The sequence below is a fragment of the Oncorhynchus mykiss genome, chromosome 4, assembly GCF_013265735.2.
Source record: "Oncorhynchus mykiss isolate Arlee chromosome 4, USDA_OmykA_1.1, whole genome shotgun sequence".
Taxonomy (NCBI): Eukaryota; Metazoa; Chordata; class Actinopteri; order Salmoniformes; family Salmonidae; genus Oncorhynchus; species Oncorhynchus mykiss.
Window position 1 is genome coordinate 5409401 of NC_048568.1, and position 19392 is coordinate 5428792.

The window sequence follows — 19392 nt, forward strand, 5'->3', positions numbered from 1 at the left end:
CAAAAACAGTGGCCTCAATCATTCTTAAATTAAAAATGTTTGGAACCACCAATACTTTTCCTAGAGCTGGTCGCCCGGCCATACTGAGCAATCTGGGGAGAAGGACCTTGGTCAGGGAGGTGACAAAGAACCCGCTGGTCACTCTGACAGAGATCCTCTGTGGAAATTGGAGAACCTCCCAGAAGGACCACCATCTCTGCAGCGCTTCACCAATCAGGCCTCTATGGTAGAGTGGCCAGACGGCTTGGGGTTAGCCAAAAGGCACCTAAAGGACTCAGACCATGTGAAACAAGATTCTCTAGTCTGATGAAACCAAGATTGAACTGTTTGGCCTGAATGCCAAGTGTCACGTCTGGAGGAAACCTGGCACTATCCCTACGGTGAAGCATGGTGGTGACAACATGCTCTGGGGATCTTTTTCACCGGCAGGGACTGGGAGACTAGTGAACGGAGCAATGTACAGAGAGATGTTTGGTGAGAACCTGCTCCAGAGCTCTCAGGACCTCAGACTGGGGCGACGACTCCAATGTAAGACATTTCCTGATAAGACCAAGATCATTTTCTTGTGATGTTATAAGATCAACCTTTTCAGCATTAGGTACAGTACTTTGTTCCTACATTGTCTGGACTTGTTAGTCTTTTATGAGAACAAGGGGATTATGAGTGAGTGACCACACCAATTTAGCAGGCCGAGAATGACATATTTAGGACGAAGTTTAATACTATGGAATCAGCAGTTTTCAACTACATTCACAAGATCGGGAATTAATTGATTTCATGAAGTTCATACAAGTAGTCCTATTCCCACGTACAACAGTAGAGGGCACTATTACCCACAGTTTCAACTTGAATCCAGCAGCAACAAACAAGCAAAGATGTAAATGAATAGCAAGGCAGAACTCAACTCGTAGTATATTCAACTTAGGAAAATATACATTACACAATCCTACGAAAATAAGAATGAAAAGTCAAAATAATTAATAAATCAATGCCTGAGTGCAAATAGGGAACTGAATGTCAAAACCAATGTCACCGTCAGACTTAATTTTTTTTATTTATTTCACCTTTATTTAACCAGGTAAGCTAGTTGAGAACAAGTTCTCATTTGCAACTGTGACCTGGCCAAGATAAAGCATAGCAATTCGACACACAACAGAGTTACACATGGAATAAACAAAACATAGTCAATAATACAGCGGAACAAAAGAAAACAAAATGTCTATTTACAGTGAGTGCAAATGAGGTAAGATAAGAGAGTTAAGGCAATAAATAGGCCATGGTGGTGAAGTAATTACAATATAGCAATTTAAACACTGGAATGGTAGATGAGCAGAAGATGAATGTGCAAGTAGTAATCCTGGGATTCAAAGGAGCAAGATAAATAAATACTGTATGGGGATGAGGTAGATGGGCTGTTTACAGGCAGTGATCTGTGAGCTGCTCTGACAGATGATGCTTAAAGTTAGGGAGATATGAGTCTCCAACTTCAGAGATTTTTGCAGTTTGTTTCAGTCAATGGCAGCAGAGAACTGGAAGGAAAGACGACCAAAGGAGGAATTGGCTTTGGGGGTGACCAGTGAGATATACCTGCTGGAGCGCGTGCTACGAGTGGGTGCTGCTATGGTGACCAGTGAGCTGAGATAAGGCGGGGCTTTACCTAGCAGAAACTTGTAGATAACCTGTAGCCAGTGGGTTTGGCAAAGAGTATAGGGCTTTGGTGACAAAACGGATGGCACTGTAAAAGACTGCATCCAGTTTGTTGAGTCGAGTGTTGGAGGCTATTTTATAGATGACATCACCGAAGTTGAGGATCGGTTGGATGGTCAGTTTTACGAGGGTATGTTTGGCAGCATGAGTGAAGGATGCTTTGTAGGAAGCCAATTCTCAATTTAATTTAGGATTGGAGATGCTTAATGTGAGTCTGGAAGGAGAGTTTAGTCTAACCAGACACCTGGGTATTTGTAGTTGTCCACGTATTCTAAGTCAGAGCCTTCCAGAGTAGTGATGCTGGACGGGCGAGCAGGTGCGGGCAGGGATTGGTTGAATAGCATGCATTTAGTTTTCCCTGTGTTTAAGAGCCGTTGGAGGCCACGGAAGGAGATTTGTATGGCATTGAAGCTCGTCTGGAGGTTAGTTAACACAGTGTCCAAGGAGGGGCCAGAAGTATACAGAATGGTGTCGTCTGCGTAGAGATGGATCAGAGAATCACCAGCAGCAAGAGCAACATCATTGATGTCTACAGAGAAGAGAGTCGGCCCGAGGATTGAACCCTGTGGCACCCCCATAGAGACTGCCAGAGGTCCGGACAACAGACCCTCCGATTTGACACACTGAACTCTATCAGAGAAGTAGTTGGTAATCCAGGCATGGCAATCATTTGAGAAACCAAGGCTGTTGAGTCTGCCAATAAGAATGTGGTGATTGACAGAGTCGAAAGCCTTGGCCAGGTCGATGAATACGGCTGCACAGTAATGTCTCTTATCGATGGTGGTTATGATGTCGTTTAGGACCTTGAGTGTGGCTGAGGTGCACCCATGACCAGCTCTTAAACCAGATTGCATAGTGGAGAAGGTACGGTGGGATTCGAAATGGTCGGTAATCTGTTTGATTACTTGGCTTTCGAAGACCTTAGAAAGACGGGGTAGGATAGATATAGGTCTGTAGCAGTTTGGGTCTAAAGTGTCTCCCCCGTTGAAGAGGGGGATGACCACAGCAACTTTCCAATCTTTGGGAATCTCAGACGATACGAAAAAGAGGTTGAACAGGCTAGTAATAGGGGTTGCAACAATTTCGGCAAATACTTTTAGAAAGAGAGGGTCCAGATTGTCTAGCCCGGCTGATTTGCAGGGTTCCAGATTTTGCAGCTCTTTCAGAACATCAGCTATCTGGATTTGGGTAAAGGAGAAATGGTGGGGGCTTTGGTGGGTTGCTGTGGAGGGTGCCGGGCAGTTGACCGGGGTAGGGGTAGCCAGGTGGAAAGCATGGCCAGCCGTAGAGAAATGCTTATTGAAATTCTCAATTATAGTGGATTTATCGGTGGTGATAGTGTATCCTAGCCTCAGAGCAGAGGGCAGCTGGGAGGAGGTGCTCTTATTCTTCATGGACTTTAGTGTCCCAGACCTTTTTTGAGTTAGTACTACAGGATGCAAATTTCTGTTTGAAAAAGCTAGCCTTAGCTTTCCTAACTGCCTGTGAATATTTGTTCTTAACGTCCCTGAAACGTTGTAAATCACGGGGGCTATTCGATGCTAATGCAGAACGCCACCGGATGTTTTTGTGCTGGTCAAGGGCAGACAGGTCCGGAATGAACCAAGGACTATATCTAATCCTAGTTCTACATTTTTTGAATGCGGCATTTTATTTAAGATGGTGAGCAAGGCACTTTTAAAGAATAGCCAGGCATCATCTACTGACGTGATGAGGTCAATGTCATTCCAGGATACCCCGGCCAGGTCAATTAGGAAGGCCTGCTTGCAGAAGTGTTTTAGGGAGCGTTTGACAGTGATGAGGGGTGGTAGTTTGGTCGCAGACCCATTACGGATACAGACAATGAGGCAGTGATCGCTGAGATCTTGATTGAAAACAGCAGAGGTGTATTTGGAGGGCGAGTTAGTTAGGATGACATCTATGAGGGTGCCCGTGTTTACGGATTTGGTGTTGTACCTGGTAGGTTCGTTGATAATTTGTGTGAGATTGAGGGCATCAAGCTTGGATTGTAGGATGGCCGGGGTGTTGAGCATGTCCCAGTTAAGGTCACCTAGTAGCACGAGCTCAGAAGATAGATGGGGGGCAATCAATTCACATATGGTGTCCAGGGCACAGCTGGTGGCAGAGGGAGGTCTATAGCAAGCGGCAACAGTGTGAGACTTGTTCCTGGAAAGGTGAATTTTTAGAAGTAGAAGCTCAAATTGTTTGGGTACAGACTTCGATAGTAATACAGAACTCTTGGCTATCTTGGCAGTAGATTGCAACGCCCCCCCTTTGGCAGTTCTATCTTGGCGGAAAATGTTATAGTTAGCAATGGAGATTTCAAGGTTTTTGGTGGTTTTCCTAAACCAGGATTCAGACACGACTAAGACATCCGGGTTGGCAGAGTGTGCTAAAGCAGTGAGTATAACAAACTTAGGGAGTAGGCTTCTAATGTTAACATGCATGAAACCAAGGCTTTTACGGTTACAGAAGTCAACAAATGAGAGCACTTGGAGTGGGAGTGGAGCTAGGCACTGCAGGACCTGGATTAACCTCTACATCACCAGAGGAACAGAGGAGAAGAAGGATAAGGGTACGGCTAAATGCTATACGAACTGGCCGTCTAGCACGTTCGGAACAGAGAGTAAAAGGAGCAGGTTTCTGGGCACGATAGCATAGTGTACAGACAGAGGTAAGGTAGGATGTGAGTACATTGGAGGTAAACCTAGGCATTGAGTAATGATGAGAGAGAGATAGTCTCTAGAGACTTTTAAACCAGGTGATGTCATCGCATATGTAGGAGGTGGGATAACATTGTTGGTTAAGGCATATTGAGCAGGGCTAGAGGCTCTACAGTGAAATAAGACCATAATCACTAACCAGGACAGTAATGGACGAGGCATATTGATATTAGGGAGAGGCATAAGTAGCAGTGAACATATGGGTCCACGGCGATTCAGACAGTTAGCAGGCCGATGCTAACAGTTAGTAGTCCGGGGCTAAACAAGCTAGCAGTTAGCAGACCGGGTTAGCAAGCAAGCAGTTATGTTGAAGCAGACTAAGTTGAATAATACTGTAGCTGTCATTTAAGTTGTTAATAAAAACCTTAAGTCTATTCCATATCAGGGTTTATGCATACTTAAACTCCGTAGAAGTATTTAGTACCAGTATTATTAGACATGCCTTAGCCATGCATGTGGACATCAACAATGCTTTTATTACATTTTTTAATATATTTATTTAGGGGTAGATCAACTAATATTCAAGAGAGATACATATATATACACTTACACACACACAGTTGAAGTCAAAAGTTTACATACACCTTAGCCAAATACATTTAAACTCAGTTTTTCATAATTCCTGACATTTAATCCTAGCAAATATTCCCTGTTTTAGGTCCGTTAGGATCACCACTTTATTTTATGATTGTGAAATGTCAGAGTAATAGTAAAGAGTGATTTATTTCAGCTTTTATTTCTTTCATCACATTCCCAGTGGGTCAGAAGTTTTACATACACTCAATTAGTATTTGGTAGCATTGCCTTTAAATTGTTTAACTTGGGTCAAACATTTTGGGTAGCCTTCCACAAGCTTCCCACAATAAGTTGAATTTTGGCCCATTCCTCCTGACAGAGCTGGTGTAACTGAGTCAGGGTTGTAAGGCCTCCTTGCTCGCACATGCTTTTTCAGTTCTGCCTACAAGTTTTCTATAGGATTGAGGTCAGGGCTTTGTGATGGCTGGAAGTATGCTTGGGGTCATTGTCCATTTGGAAGACCCATTTGCGACCAAGCTTTAACTTCCTGACTGATGTCTTGAGATGTTGCTTCAATACAGTGCCTTGCGAAAGTATTCAGCCCCCTTGAACTTTGCGACCTTTTGCCACATTTCAGGCTTCAAACATAAAGATATAAAACTGTATTTTTTTGTGAAGAATCAACAACAAGTGGGACACAATCATGAAGTGGAACGACATTTATTGGATATTTCAAACTTTTTTAACAAATCAAAAACTGAAAAATTGGGTGTGCAAAATTATTCAGCCCCTTTACTTTCAGTGCAGCCAACTCTCTCCAGAAGTTCAGTGAGGATCTCTGAATGATCCAATGTTGACCTAAATGACTAATGAGGATAAATACAATCCACCTGTGTGTAATCAAGTCTCCGTATAAATGCACCTGCACTGTGATAGTCTCAGAGGTCCGTTAAAAGCGCAGAGAGCATCATGAAGAACAAGGAACACACCAGGCAGGTCCGAGATACTGTTGTGAAGAAGTTTAAAGCCGGATTTGGATACAAAAAGATTTCCCAAGCTTTAAAAATCCCAAGGAGCACTGTGCAAGCGATAATATTGAAATGGAAGGAGTATCAGACCACTGCAAATCTACCAAGACCTGGCCGTCCCTCTAAACTTTCAGCTCATACAAGGAGAAGACTGATCAGAGATGCAGCCAAGAGGCCCATGATCACTCTGGATGAACTGCAGAGATCTACAGCTGAGGTTGGAGACTCTGTCCATAGGACAACAATAAGTCATATATTGCACAAATCTGCACTTTATGGAAGAGTGGCAAGAATAAAGCCATTTCTTAAAGATATCCATAAAAAGTGTTGTTTAAAGTTTGCCACAAGCCACCTTGGAGACACACCAAACATGTGGAAGAAGGTGCACTGGTCAGATGAAACCAAAATTGAACTTTTTGGCAACAATGCAAAACGTTATGTTTGGCGTAAAAGCAACACAGCTGAACACACCATCCCCACTGTCAAACATGGTGGTGGCAGCATCATGGTTTGGGCCTGCTTTTCTTCAGCAGGGACAGGGAAGATGGTTAAAATTGATGGGAAGATGGATGGAGCCAAATACAGGACCATTCTGGAAGAAAACCTGATGGAGTCTGAAAAAGACCTGAGATTGGGACGGAGATTTGTCTTCCAACAAGACAATGATCCAAAACATAAAGCAAAATCTACAATGGAATGGTTCAAAAATAAACATATCCAGGTGTTAGAATGGCCAAGTCAAAGTCCAGACCTGAATCCATTTGAGAATCTGTGGAAAGAACTGAAAACTGCTGTTCACAAATGCTCTCCATCCAACCTCACTGAGCTCGAGCTGTTTTGCAAGGAGGAATGGGAAAAAATGTCAGTCTCTCGATGTGCAAAACTGATAGAGACATACCCCAAGCGACTTACAGCTGTAATCGCAGCAAAAGGTGGCGCTACAAAGTATTAACTTAAGGGGGCTGAATAATTTTGCACGCCCAATTTTTCAGTTTTTGATTTGTTAAAAAAGTTTGAAATATCCAATAAATGTCGTTCCACTTCATGATTGTGTCCCACTTGTTGTTGATTCTTCACAAAAAAATACAGTTTTATATCTTTATGTTTGAAGCCTGAAATGTGGCAAAAGGTCGCAAAGTTCAAGGGGGCCGAATACTTTCGCAAGGCACTGTATATACTGCACTCAATACCATCTACTGTATCTTGCCTATGCCGCTCTGTACCATCACTCATTCATATATCTTTATGTACATATTCTTTATCCCCTTACACTTGTGTCTGTCTATAAGGTAGTAGTTTTGGAATTGTTAGCTAGATTACTTGTTGGTTATTACTGCATTGTGGGAACTAGAAGCACAAGCATTTCGCTACACTCGCATTAACATCTGCTAACCATGTGTATGTGACAAATAAAATTTGATTTGATTTGATGTATCCTTTTTTGTTTCCAGCAAGCTTTAAACTGTAAACGTGAGTGTGTGTGTGAGGAAGCATGTGAGACTGAATGACTGTGGTCACAATATGGATGGATAGATTTGGGTGTTCAGAATCATGAGAGATGGAAAATAAAAACAGCGAAGTCGATCTGTGCTTTCAGTTGATTCACTGACAATGCATGCATGGGATGGAGGGGGCAGCATAGGTACAGTAGGCAGGGTATTTCATGTCTTGTGCAGCAGGTAGATTTTTTTCTCCAGTAATCACCCTAGCAACAACAAACGCGCTGACCTCAGCCGAAGCGCCAATAAGCTTTAAAGCCTCTCTTTCCTCACTTCCTCTCAACTCAACACATTGTGTTTGGCTTGCCTCTCTCCAGTTAGTTGGCGGCCATCTTGGATCTACCCATCAAGCAAACCTCCCTTACTTTTGGGATGAGAGGGAGGTCTTTAGCCGAATTTGAGTCTTTCGGGGTACCAGCCCCATCAGAAACAGGGGCAGTGCGTGTCAAAAGCCGAAAATCTACAGGAACCCAAGGCGTCAAAAATTGGCTGCAAATTCTGAGACCGGTTTTACGTGAACTCCTTCCTCCCCTATTCCTTGTCTGAACGTTATCTGAATTTGTTGAGGACCTGTGAACTATCAGAACACCGTTTATTGAGCTTTACAATAGAGTCGTTCCCGAAAAACGGATTGTTACATTTTGGAGCTCGGGGTTATGGTTTGTTTTTGGACAACTTTTTAAGGGGAATTGCCTTTGTCGCAATCTGTCCCACCGGTGTGTTCTGTACAGTAATGCGGTTCGATCATTTATTTAATGAATCGGTGTTCTAGACATCTTCCGGCGTATGTTTTGCTGGAACTTGGCTGTGGCGTTGCGTTAATGTGGGTGAACGAATTCATGATCTTAAATATCAGTTCCAGACCTGCTGTGCTGTCGTTAGACTAAGGTGCAGCAAAAGCAGACGCAGAACCACTTCGGGGATCAAGGAATTATTAAAATGTCAACCAGAACGCCACTACCTACTGTCAATGAGCGTGACACTGAAAATGTAAGTATTTGTTCAGTTGAATAACGGTTAGTTCTTTACCATTTTCAGCTCTCAAATCGGTGTTGGTCAACTTTTAAGAATTATGTTAGGCTATTGGTTTAAAATGGCCTTGTACCCAAACTGTGATACAAAGTAACCATCCACAATAGTGCATAACTAAGCTTTGTATCCGAATGTCAGACTGACGCAGAGCGCGTAGACTATATGTGGCCCAAACTTTACATTCACATTCCTATTACTACAGAATTGATTTCGGACTGTGACACATTTTCCAGACTGGTAATTAGTCAGGACAGAAAGCTCTGTAAGTAAGACTACTTGGCACCCAGTTTATGCAAGATGCACATGTTGCGTAGAGTATGTATGTGTGCTTACAGAGAAATACATACAGTGCCTTTAGGAAAGTATTCAGACCTCTTGACTTTTTCCACATTTTGTTACGTTACAGCCTTATTCTAAAATGGATTAAACCGTTTTCCCCTCCATCAATCTACACCCCGAATGTCAATGCTAGAGGCTTCACTTCAAAACCTGGTTAGATCCCGGGCTGTATCACAGCCGGCCGTGATTGGGAGTCTCATAGGGCGGCACACAATTGGCCCAGCATCATCCGGGTTAGGATTTGGCCAGGACGTCATTGCAAAATAAAAATCATCTTAACTGACTTGCCTAGTTAAATAAACTTACATAAAAAAACACACAAAACCCCATAAAGCAAAAAGAGGTTTAGATTTATTACAAATAAACTGATAACACGTGCTTAAGTATTCAGACCCTTCACTCAGTACTTTGAATCACCTTTACAGCTTTGAATCTTCTATGGTATGATGCTTCAAGCTTGGCACACCTGTATTTGGGGAGTTTCTCTCATTCTCCTCTGCAGATCCTCTCAAGCTCTGTCAGGTTGGATGGGGAGCGTCGCTGCACAGCTATTTTCAGGTCTCTCCAGAGATGTTCGATCTGGTTCATGTCCAGGCTCTGGCTGGGCCACTCAAGGATATTCAGAGACTTTGTCCCGAAGCCACTCCTGGTTGTCTTGGCTGTGTACTTAGGGTCATTGTCCTGTTGGAAAGTGAACCTTTGACCCAGTCTGAGGACCTGAGCGCTCTGGAGCAGGTCTTCATGAAGGGAATATCTGTACTTTGTTCCGCTCATCTTTCCCTTGAACCTGACTAGTCTCCCAGTCCGTGCCGCTGAAAAATATTTCTCCAGCATGATGCTGCCACCACCATGCTTCAATGTAGGGATGGTGCCAGGTTTCCTCCAGACGTGACGTGTGACGCATTCAGGCCAAATATGTAAGTCTTGGTTTCATCAGACCTGAGAATCTTGTTTCTCATGGTCTGAGATTCCTTTAGGTTACTTTGGGTAAACTCCAAGCAGGCTGTCATGTGCCTTTCACTGAGGCATGGCTTCCGTCTGGCCACTCTACCATAAAGGCCTGATTGGTGGAGTGCTGCAGAGATGGTTGTTGTTCTGGAAGTTTCTCCCATCTCCATAGAGGAATTTTGGAGCTCTATCAGTGACTATCGGGTTCTTGGTCACCTCCCTGACCAAGGCCCTTCTCTCTCGATTGCTCAGTTTGGCCGGGCGGCCAGCTCTAGGAAGAGGTGGTTCCAAACTTCTTCCATTTAACAATGATGGAAGCCACTGTGTTCTTGGAGACCTTCAATGCTGCAGAAATGTTTTGGTACCATTCCCCAGATCTGTGCCTTGAAACAATCCTGTCTCGGCGCTCTACGGACACTTCCTTTGACCTCATGGCTTGGTTTTTGCACTGACGTGAACTGTCAACTGTTGGATCTTATAGACCGCTTATAGAATTTACCACAGGTGGACTACAATCAAGTTGTAGAAACATGTCAAGGATGATCAATGGAAACAGGATTCACCTGAGCTCAATTTCGTGTCTCATAGCAAACGGTCTGAATACTTATGTAAATAAGATATTTAAATGTTGTATTTTTTTAAAATAAATTTGCTAAAATTGTGTGTAGATTAATGAGGATTTTATTTATTTAATACATTTTAGAATAAGGCTGTAACTTAATAAAGGGAAGGGGTCTGAATACTTTCCCAATGCACTGTGTATTGTGTGTATGTAAACTCAGCAAAAAAATAAATGTCCCTTTTTCAGGACCCTGTCTTTCTAAGATAATTAGTAAAACTTCACAGATCTTAATTGTAAAGGGTTTAACCTCTCTGGGATCGTTCGGGACGCTAGCGTCCCACCTCGCCAACAGCCAGTAAAATTGCAGATTCAAAACAACAGAAATCTCATAATTAAAATCCCTCAATCATACAAGTATTTTACACCATTTTAAAGATACACTTCTCGTTAATCCAACCACAGTGTCCGATTTCAAAAATACTTTTCGGCGAAAGCAGAACATATCATAATGTTAGGTCAGCAACTAGTCACAAAGCATTCAGCCATTTTCCAACCGAAGAGAGGTGTCACAAAAAGCAGAAATATAGATAAAATGAATCACTATCTTCATCAGATGACACTCCCAGGACTCAATGTTACACAATACATGTATGTTTTGTTCGATTAAGTTCATATTTATATCCAAAAACCTCAGTTTACATTGGCGCCATGTACAGAAATTTCTCCAAAACATCCGGAGAAATTTCAGAGAGCCACATCAAATAACAGAAATACTCATCATAAACTTCGATGAAAGATACATGTTTTGCATAGAATTAAAGATAAACTTGTTCTTAACTTCTTATGGTATAGTGGACGCTTGTGTCCCACTTGGGCAAGAGCCAGGGAAAATGCAGCGTGGCAAAAAAAAAAAAAAAGATATAAAAATCTAACTTTCATTAAATCACACATGTAAGATACTCAATTAAAGCTACACTCGTTGTGAATCCAGCCAACATGTCCGATTTTAAAAAGGCTTTTCGGCAAAAGCATAAGAAGCTATTATCTGATGATAGCACAACAGTAAACAAAGAGGTTAGTATATTTCAACCATGCAGGCGCTACACAAAACGCAGAAATAAAATATAGAACATGCCTTACCTTTGACGAGCTTCTTTTGTTGGCACGCCAATATGTCCCATAAACATCACAATTGGTCCTTTTTGTTTGATTAATTCTGTCCATATGATCCAGAAAAAAACAGCTTCCAAAATGCACAACGTCAATACATTTTTCAAAAGTTGCCTATAAACTTTGCCAAAATATTTCAAACTACTTTTGTAATACAACTTTAGGTATTTTTAAACGTTAATAATCAATCAAATTGAAGACGGGTCTATCTGTGTTCAATACAGGAAGAAAACAAAAAAACTCTACTTTTCCAAGATGGCCGTATTTCTTCATTTCTCAAATGAATAACCTCAACCAAATTCCAAAGACTGGTGACATCCAGTGGAAGCGGTAGGAACTGAAAACGAACTCCTAATTAATCTAGTGTTCCAATGAGAACTCACTGAACAGACAGACCTAAAAAAAAAAAGAACATTCTGAACAGTTTGTCCTCTGGGTTTTGCCTGCTACATAAGTTCTGTTATACTCACAGACATGATTCAAACAGTTTTAGAAACTTTAGAGTGTTTTCTATCCGAATCTACTAATAATATGCATATCTTATATTCTTGGCATAAGTAGCAGGAAGTTGAAATTGGGCACGCTATTTATCCAAAAGTGAAAATGCTGCCCCCTATACCTTAAGAAGTTTTAATGCAACCGCTGTCAGATTTCAAAAAAGCTTTACGGCAAAAGCACAATATTCAATAATCTGAGAACAGCGTTCAGCCACAAATGCAAGCCATACAGTTACCTGCCAAATTGTGGAGCCAACAAAAGTCATAAATAGCATTATAAATCTTCACTAACTCTTCGTCGGAATGCACTCCCAGGACTCCCACAATAAATGTTTGTTTTGTTCGATTATATCCATATTTATGTTCAAATACCTCCGTTTAGGTCACTATTCCAAAGGCACAATGCGCGAGCGCAAAACCCAGACAAAGTCAAGAGTTCCATTACAGTTTGTAGAAACATGTCAAACGATGTTTACAATCAATCCTTAAGGTCTTTTTATAATAAATATTCAATAATATTCCAACCGGACAATAGCGTATTCATTACAGAGGAAAAAGAAGGAACAGTGCGCCCGCGTGACCGCGCAGTAAACAACTGACTGGCCACAGCCAGTCCACTTGTTGAAACAGCTCTTATTCGACCACCTTCCACAATAGAAGCCTCAAACAACTTTCTAAAGACTGTTGACATCTGCTGGAAGCCTTGGGAAGTGCAATCTGGCCCCATAGACCCAGCATATTGGATAGGCAATCACTTAAATTAAACTACAAACCTCAGATTTCCCACTTCCTGGTTGGATTTGTCTCAGGTTTTCACCTGCCATATGAGTTCTGTTATATTCACAGACATCATTCAAACAGTTTTAGAAACTTCAGAGTGTTTTCTATCCAATACTACTAATACTATGCATATATTAGCATCTGGGACAGAGTAGCGGGCAGTTTACTCTGGGCACCTTATTCATCCAAGCTACTCAATACTGCCCCCCTGTCACCAAGAAGTTAAACACGGTTTCCCATGCTTGTTCAGTGAACCATAAACAATTAATGAACATGCACCTGTGGAACGGCCGTTAAGACACTAACAGCTTACAGACTTTAGGCAATTAAGGTCATAGTTATGAAAACTTAGGACACTAAAGAGGCCTTTCTACTGACTGAAAAACACCAAAAGAAAGATGCCCAGGGTCCCTGCTCATCTGGGTGAACATGCCTTGGGCATGCTGCAAGGAGGCCTGAGGACTGCAGAAGTGGCCAGCGCAATAAATTGCAATGTCTGTACTGTGAAATGCCTAAGACGGCGCTACTGGGAGACAGGACGGACAGCTGATCGTCCTCACAGTGGCAGACCACGTGTAACAACACCTGCACAGGATCGGTACATCCGAACATCACACCTGCGGGACAGGTACAGGATGGCAACAACAACTGCCCGAGTTACACCAGGAACGCACAATCCCTCCATCAGTGCTCAGACTGTCCACAATAGGCTGAGAGAAGCTGGATTGAGGGCTTGTAGGCCTGTTGTAAGGCAGGTCCTCACCAGACATCACCGGCAACAACGTCGCCTATGGGCACAAACCCACAGTTGCTGGGCCAGACAGGACTGACAAAAAGTGCTATTCACTGACGAGTGGTGGTTTTGTCTCACCAGGGTTGATGGTCGGATTCACGTTTATCGTCGAAGGAATAAGCGTTATACTGAGGCCTGTACTCTGGAGCGGGATCGATTTGAGGTGGAGGGTCCATCATCTAGGGCAGTGTGTCACAGAATCTTTGGACTGAGCTTGTTGTCATTGCAGGCAATCTCAACGCTGTGTGTTACAGGGAAGACATCCTCCCTTATGTGGTACTCTTCCTGCAGGCTCATCCTGACATGACCCTCCAGCATGACAATGCCACCAGCCATACTGCTTGTTCTGTGTGTGATTTCCTGCAAGACAGGAATGTCAGTGTTCTGCCATGGCCAGCGAAAAGCCTGAATCTCAACCCCATTGAGCACGTCTGGGACCTGTTGGATCGGAGGGTGAGGGCTAGGGCCATTCCCCACAGAAATGTCCAGGAACTTGCAGGTGCCTTGGTGGAAGAGTGGGGTAACATCTCACAGCAAGAACAGGCAAATCTGGTGCAGTCCATGAGGAGGAGATGTTAGTCACATGTCTGTGGACAGTTTTTCTGTTGTTGAATCTTATGTTCATTCAAATATTTATGCATGTTAAGTTTGCTGAATATAAATGCAGCTGACAACGAGGACATTTCTTTTTTTTGCTTAGTTTATTAGGGTTGCACCGATATTACATTTTTGACTGATTATTTTCCTTTCCAAAAAAAGATACCAATTTTAAAAATTTGCGGCCTTTTAAGCATTCCAGTACAGTTAGATAGTTGAAACGCACTGACAAAAAGTGATTTTGTTGTCATTTAAGAAAGTCCCCATTACCAGTAAAACATAATCAAAACCTATTTATTTCACTTACTTGCTGTGCTGTTTCATTGTTCATTTGTTCAGTCTCAACCAGGATTTCATCATACATGTCAAGCAGTGAAGTTTCAGCTCTGTCTGTCCGTGGCCTTTCTTCCTCGGTGCGCACTGTCACTGTGTTCGTTTCCATCTTGTCCAGCTGTGTCTGTAACATTTCACGTAAACCCTGTTTCTAGTCTGCATTGAAGTAGCGGTCGTTGTACCTAGCATCGACCATGGTGGAGACACAGTAGAGGCTCAGAGAGAATGCCACTGAATCGCTTGTTCACAGCCTCTAGTAGAGTACTTTTCCAAGTTAACCCAACGGTCTGTGTTGGCATTTTTGTTGAGCAGGCGTTTCAATGCCATGACAGGGTATCACGTCTGCTGCAAATGCCGTTGAGCTTATTTCTCCAGTCAGTTGTTTGAATGGAGCTAGGAGTGTTCATGCTTCAAACATGTTCTCAAATGCCATTGAAATGGCAGCAGCGGTATGAGAACCAGCACATTAATGAGCATGCAATACGGCTTTCCTCAGTATGAAATCCTTGTCGACCCACTGGGCTGTCAGACTTGGCATGCTCATGGGGGCTGACATCACTGATCCAAATGTCAGTCGTGAAGCTAATAGCAGTGACACCCAGAGCAAGTAGCTCATGGATGTTCGTTTCAACAATACTGTGTAACTCTGGTAGGGCAACATCTGGAAAAATAGCGCCTACTTGGTAATGTGTACCGGTGCTCGACCAGTCACGAAAGCCAACATCACCCACGACAGAGAACGGTTGATTGTCAAGGGCAATGAACACCATTATCTTGGCATGAATGGATTTTGCCTTTTTTGAGTTGTCTCGCTGAAATGTTCTTACTCTTTCAAAGGACTGCTTGACTTGTTGACTGCTCGATCCACACAGCAGACCTTGTGGGCTAGGTTAGGAATGCAGTGTAGCAACATGTCATCTACCTACTTTTTATATAGGTATGCACATCATCTTTGACATTGGTTTTGCACATCAGCGTTAAACTAGACATCGGACCAATGTTGGCATTTTTAGCTAATATCGTTTCATTCCGATATGCTTTACCGATATATCGTGCATTAGTGTATGTTATATATTTGTGTCTGTATTTTACACACCAACAAATGCAAAGCCTGTGGGCTATTTTCTGGCCAATTTCTTGCAATTTTTAATGTTTAGAGATTCAACCAGTGATTGTGTTCAGTTTCGTCTGTTAATTCTCAACGTCATGTGCTCGGATGACAGGCACTGACGGCTTCGTTATTGAAGGCATTGAAACAGAGAGCATGGGTTGGCGGCCTAGATACTACATATTACCTGTAATGCTGCCTCCTATCGATACATTCTATTGTGGTGGGGCAAGGTCCAAATGTGACATTACAAAGATGCCTCTGCTTTTATTGGTTGGCACGGTATTATGGGGTACAGTGCCTTCAGAAAGTTTACTTTTTCCACATTTTGTTGCTTTTCAGCCTGAATTGAGAATGTATAAAAATTGAGATTTGTTTTCTCATTTGCCTACACACAATACCCCATAATGTCAAAGTGGAATATGTTTGTTTTTATTTTACCCCCTTTTCCTCCCCTGTTTCGATCTTGCCTCATCGCTGGAATTCCCGAACAGATTCAGGAGAGGCGAAGGTCGAGTCATGCGTCCTCCGAAACATGACCCGCTAAACCGCGCTACTTAACACCCGCACACTTAACCCGGAAGCCAGCCGCACCAATGTGTCAGAGGAAACAGCCTCTAAACGTGTTTTCACTTTGTCATTATGGGGTATTGCATGTAGATGGGTGAGAAATCAATTTAATCCATGTTGAATTCAGGATGTGTAACAACAAAATGTGGAATAAGTTAAGGGGTGTGAATACTTTCTGAAGGCACTGTACCTCATAATACCGTGCCAACCAATAACAGAGCAGGCATCTTTGTCATGTAAAGATTGGACCTTGCCCCACCACAATTGAATTGTTATATATACACGAGGCAGCATTACAGGGAATATAACGTTTCTAGGCCGCCAACCCAGGCACTCTGTTTCAATGATGGAGCGGTCACCGGAACGCATGAATATATGGCGGTGGAAATGAAGCGATGATGATATACACTATAAAATAGACCATACACTATAATAGTGGAGGTCCCCATGCACTTACCTCAAATTCATATTTTTCCTAAATTCGCTGTATTGATATTCCTCTCCGTTACTTTTTGTATGGTCACCACGTTACTTTTTGTATGCCCACCACGTTTGAATTGAGCGACAGGTGCCCACCATGTGTTCACACTTGTCGGAGCATCACTGAGCGCAATTTGGATCATTAACCTGCCACCAGCACAAAACCGGACGAGCACTCTCTTCTGATGCCATTCAGATCGCCGATGCGAGGATGAAGGGCTCACACTCAGTAAAAGGGCACCTCATCGCCATAGTAAGTATCTATTCTCTTCCAGAAGTCACCCATTTTAGTTAAAGCTGCAACGTGAAACGTTTTGGGTAACCTGACCAGATCTACATAGAAATAGAGTTAGATCTGTCATCATTGTCATCAAGTCTAGATCTGCAAGCTGTAGATCTGTTCAATGTGCGCTATTTCTATGCGTCCCATTCTTAAATTTAGTTTTTGTGTCTTGTACTTTTTTGTTTTGTAAACCAGCTGAAAATACAATATTTTGGGTTATGGAAAATCTATTTCACAACGATTTAGATGCTACAATGATTCTCCACACTACATTTGCGTGTTTTGTCACAAAGTCAAATTGGGCGAACTCTTTACATTTTAGGAAATCGTTAATGACAATTGGCGCGAGAGAGAATATCTAGTCAAGATGGCAGTTAAGATAACGTTGAAGTTAGAGAATTTGCAAAAGTATCAATCGGGCTATTTTAAATGTATCAGGGTTCATAGTTTTTACTGTAAGCCAAGGTTGAGGTATTTGGAGACTTTCGAATTCTGTGCGTAAATCAGACATTTCTGTGCGTCCTATTAAGAGAGACCCTCAATTTCGAAAACCTGTATTCGGCTACCCATACCGATGTCACATTCAAGTTTGAGTTGAACAACCGGTGCTGTGTTTAAAATGAGCCCCCTTGCTCACACAGCACATACTGTAATTAGGCTACATCCGAACCGTGACACAATAAATGGGAGAGACTTTCACAATGAAGCCATTGCTTGACACCAAACGAGTCCATCCCTGACCAAGCCTTTGACACTACGGTTGCAACCTTGGTCTGTTATTTTGGGGCACAACGTTGATTCATTGTCTGTGTGCATGACTTTGAAAGGCATTAAACTGCAAGTGGTTTAGCAGAATGAGAAACCACAGATGGGCCTTCTGAGGCTATCAAATAGGATCGTCTGTAACTATCACTTTTTAAATTATTTGTTTTGTGTGGGTTGGATTTATTTTGTTGAGAGAAGAAAATTAGGAGACCGAGTGAATCCGGAGGGCAGTGGGTTGTATTTGAACTCTGGTAGCCTAGGCTGTACATGACAGGGTCCACAGCATTAACTGTTGGACCACGCAGGCTACATGCTGTAGCCTACCTATCCCAATACGGAGTTCACATCGCTATATGGTCCTAGAAATTAAGATGCTCTGATTCTTAGGGCCTATTCCATAGAGCCAAATTGTCATGGTGGCCTACAGACTCCTCCTCAGTCTCATTGTACTGCACGTTGTGGGATTATATTTCACAATTGCCTTTTGTATGATCTTTTGAAAGGTTAGGAGAATCAATGTTCTTTCAGTTTGAGTTTTGAGCGTGTCCCAGTTTGCTCAGAGCTGTCAGAACTGGGGTATATAGAGGACAGGATTTCTTTTAGCCGGTATTTTTATATATTTTTAAGCCGATTAAATACAATTGACACCGGGCCAATTGTCCGGGAAAATGAAATGAATCCATTGCGAAATAATGCTTTTTAGCCTATTAATTGATGGAAAAAACAGTTGAAGGAATTACATTTGACCGGTCATGCTTATCGGTGTATATGGGTTCATTTGTATAATTCTGTGTAATTAAATTGCAGCGTGTGTGTATTTAATCGTTAAGTATCACAGATAACAGAGCCTCGGAGGGAACATCTGTTAGACAGCGCTTTGATAAGCCCAATCATCTTGCAACAATTCTAAATGCAATCGTGTGTTAAATATTTTTTGGGGGCCACTGTTAACATTTTTTTTATTTTTTTTATTTCTTTATTGGCTAATTTAAGTGCGCTTCCCCTTCACAATTCAAATGCATAAGTAAGGCAGGTTTCATCAGTGCATCACACACCACTTTGCAATGAGCTGGAGGCTGTATGCATTTTGAAAACCTATAGCTACTTAATTGTTTGAAACTTGAACATTTTACTACATATTGTGAGGAATGTTTTTCCTTGCTTCAATGTAGCCTAGGCAAAAATCTGACCATATCCGTGGAGGAAATTATTTTGTAAGGACTTCCTTCCACATGCCATTGAAACCAGTAGCCTATTTCGCTCATGTTCTATTGGTTTTCAACTTTATTTTATTGTCTGATAGCCAACTGCACTGTGCGCATTGTTACGCTAATAATGTTAAGAAATTAATATTTGATCAACATATTTAAGCTAAACGTTCTTATCTATTGCATCGGATTCATTGCTTTAAAAAAAGAATGATGTAGCCCAGGCCTACTGGTTGTAAGAGTTTGGGATCTATCATCCAACAACTGTTCCAGAGTCTGTCTTTTTTTATTTCTTTCGCAACAAGCTGACCATTAGTATAAAAAAGTTGACCTATTCTATGGGGGATATTAGATTGACATAGGCTCATAGGCGACGCGTCCATAAGGCTAGGGGAAGCTAATTAAATTGACAAAATTATATAGCCTAATTTAGGCTACTCTTGTCTATACAGAA

The 19392-nt window shown here is 42.1% G+C and overlaps 1 protein-coding gene across 3 annotated transcripts in view; it reads left to right on the forward strand.

Moving 5' to 3' along the window:
• Positions 1–7753: 7753 nt before the first annotated feature.
• The window catches only part of LOC110521032 (MAP/microtubule affinity-regulating kinase 3), a 135472-nt gene continuing 123833 nt past the window's right edge, over positions 7754–19392 (forward strand). For all 3 annotated transcript variants that reach the window (XM_036975518.1, XM_036975517.1, XM_036975519.1), the window contains exon 1: positions 7754–8463. In XM_036975518.1, the coding sequence (XP_036831413.1) occupies positions 8413–8463 (51 nt within the window). In that variant the 5' untranslated portion in view covers positions 7754–8412. The remainder of the gene's footprint in view (positions 8464–19392) is intronic.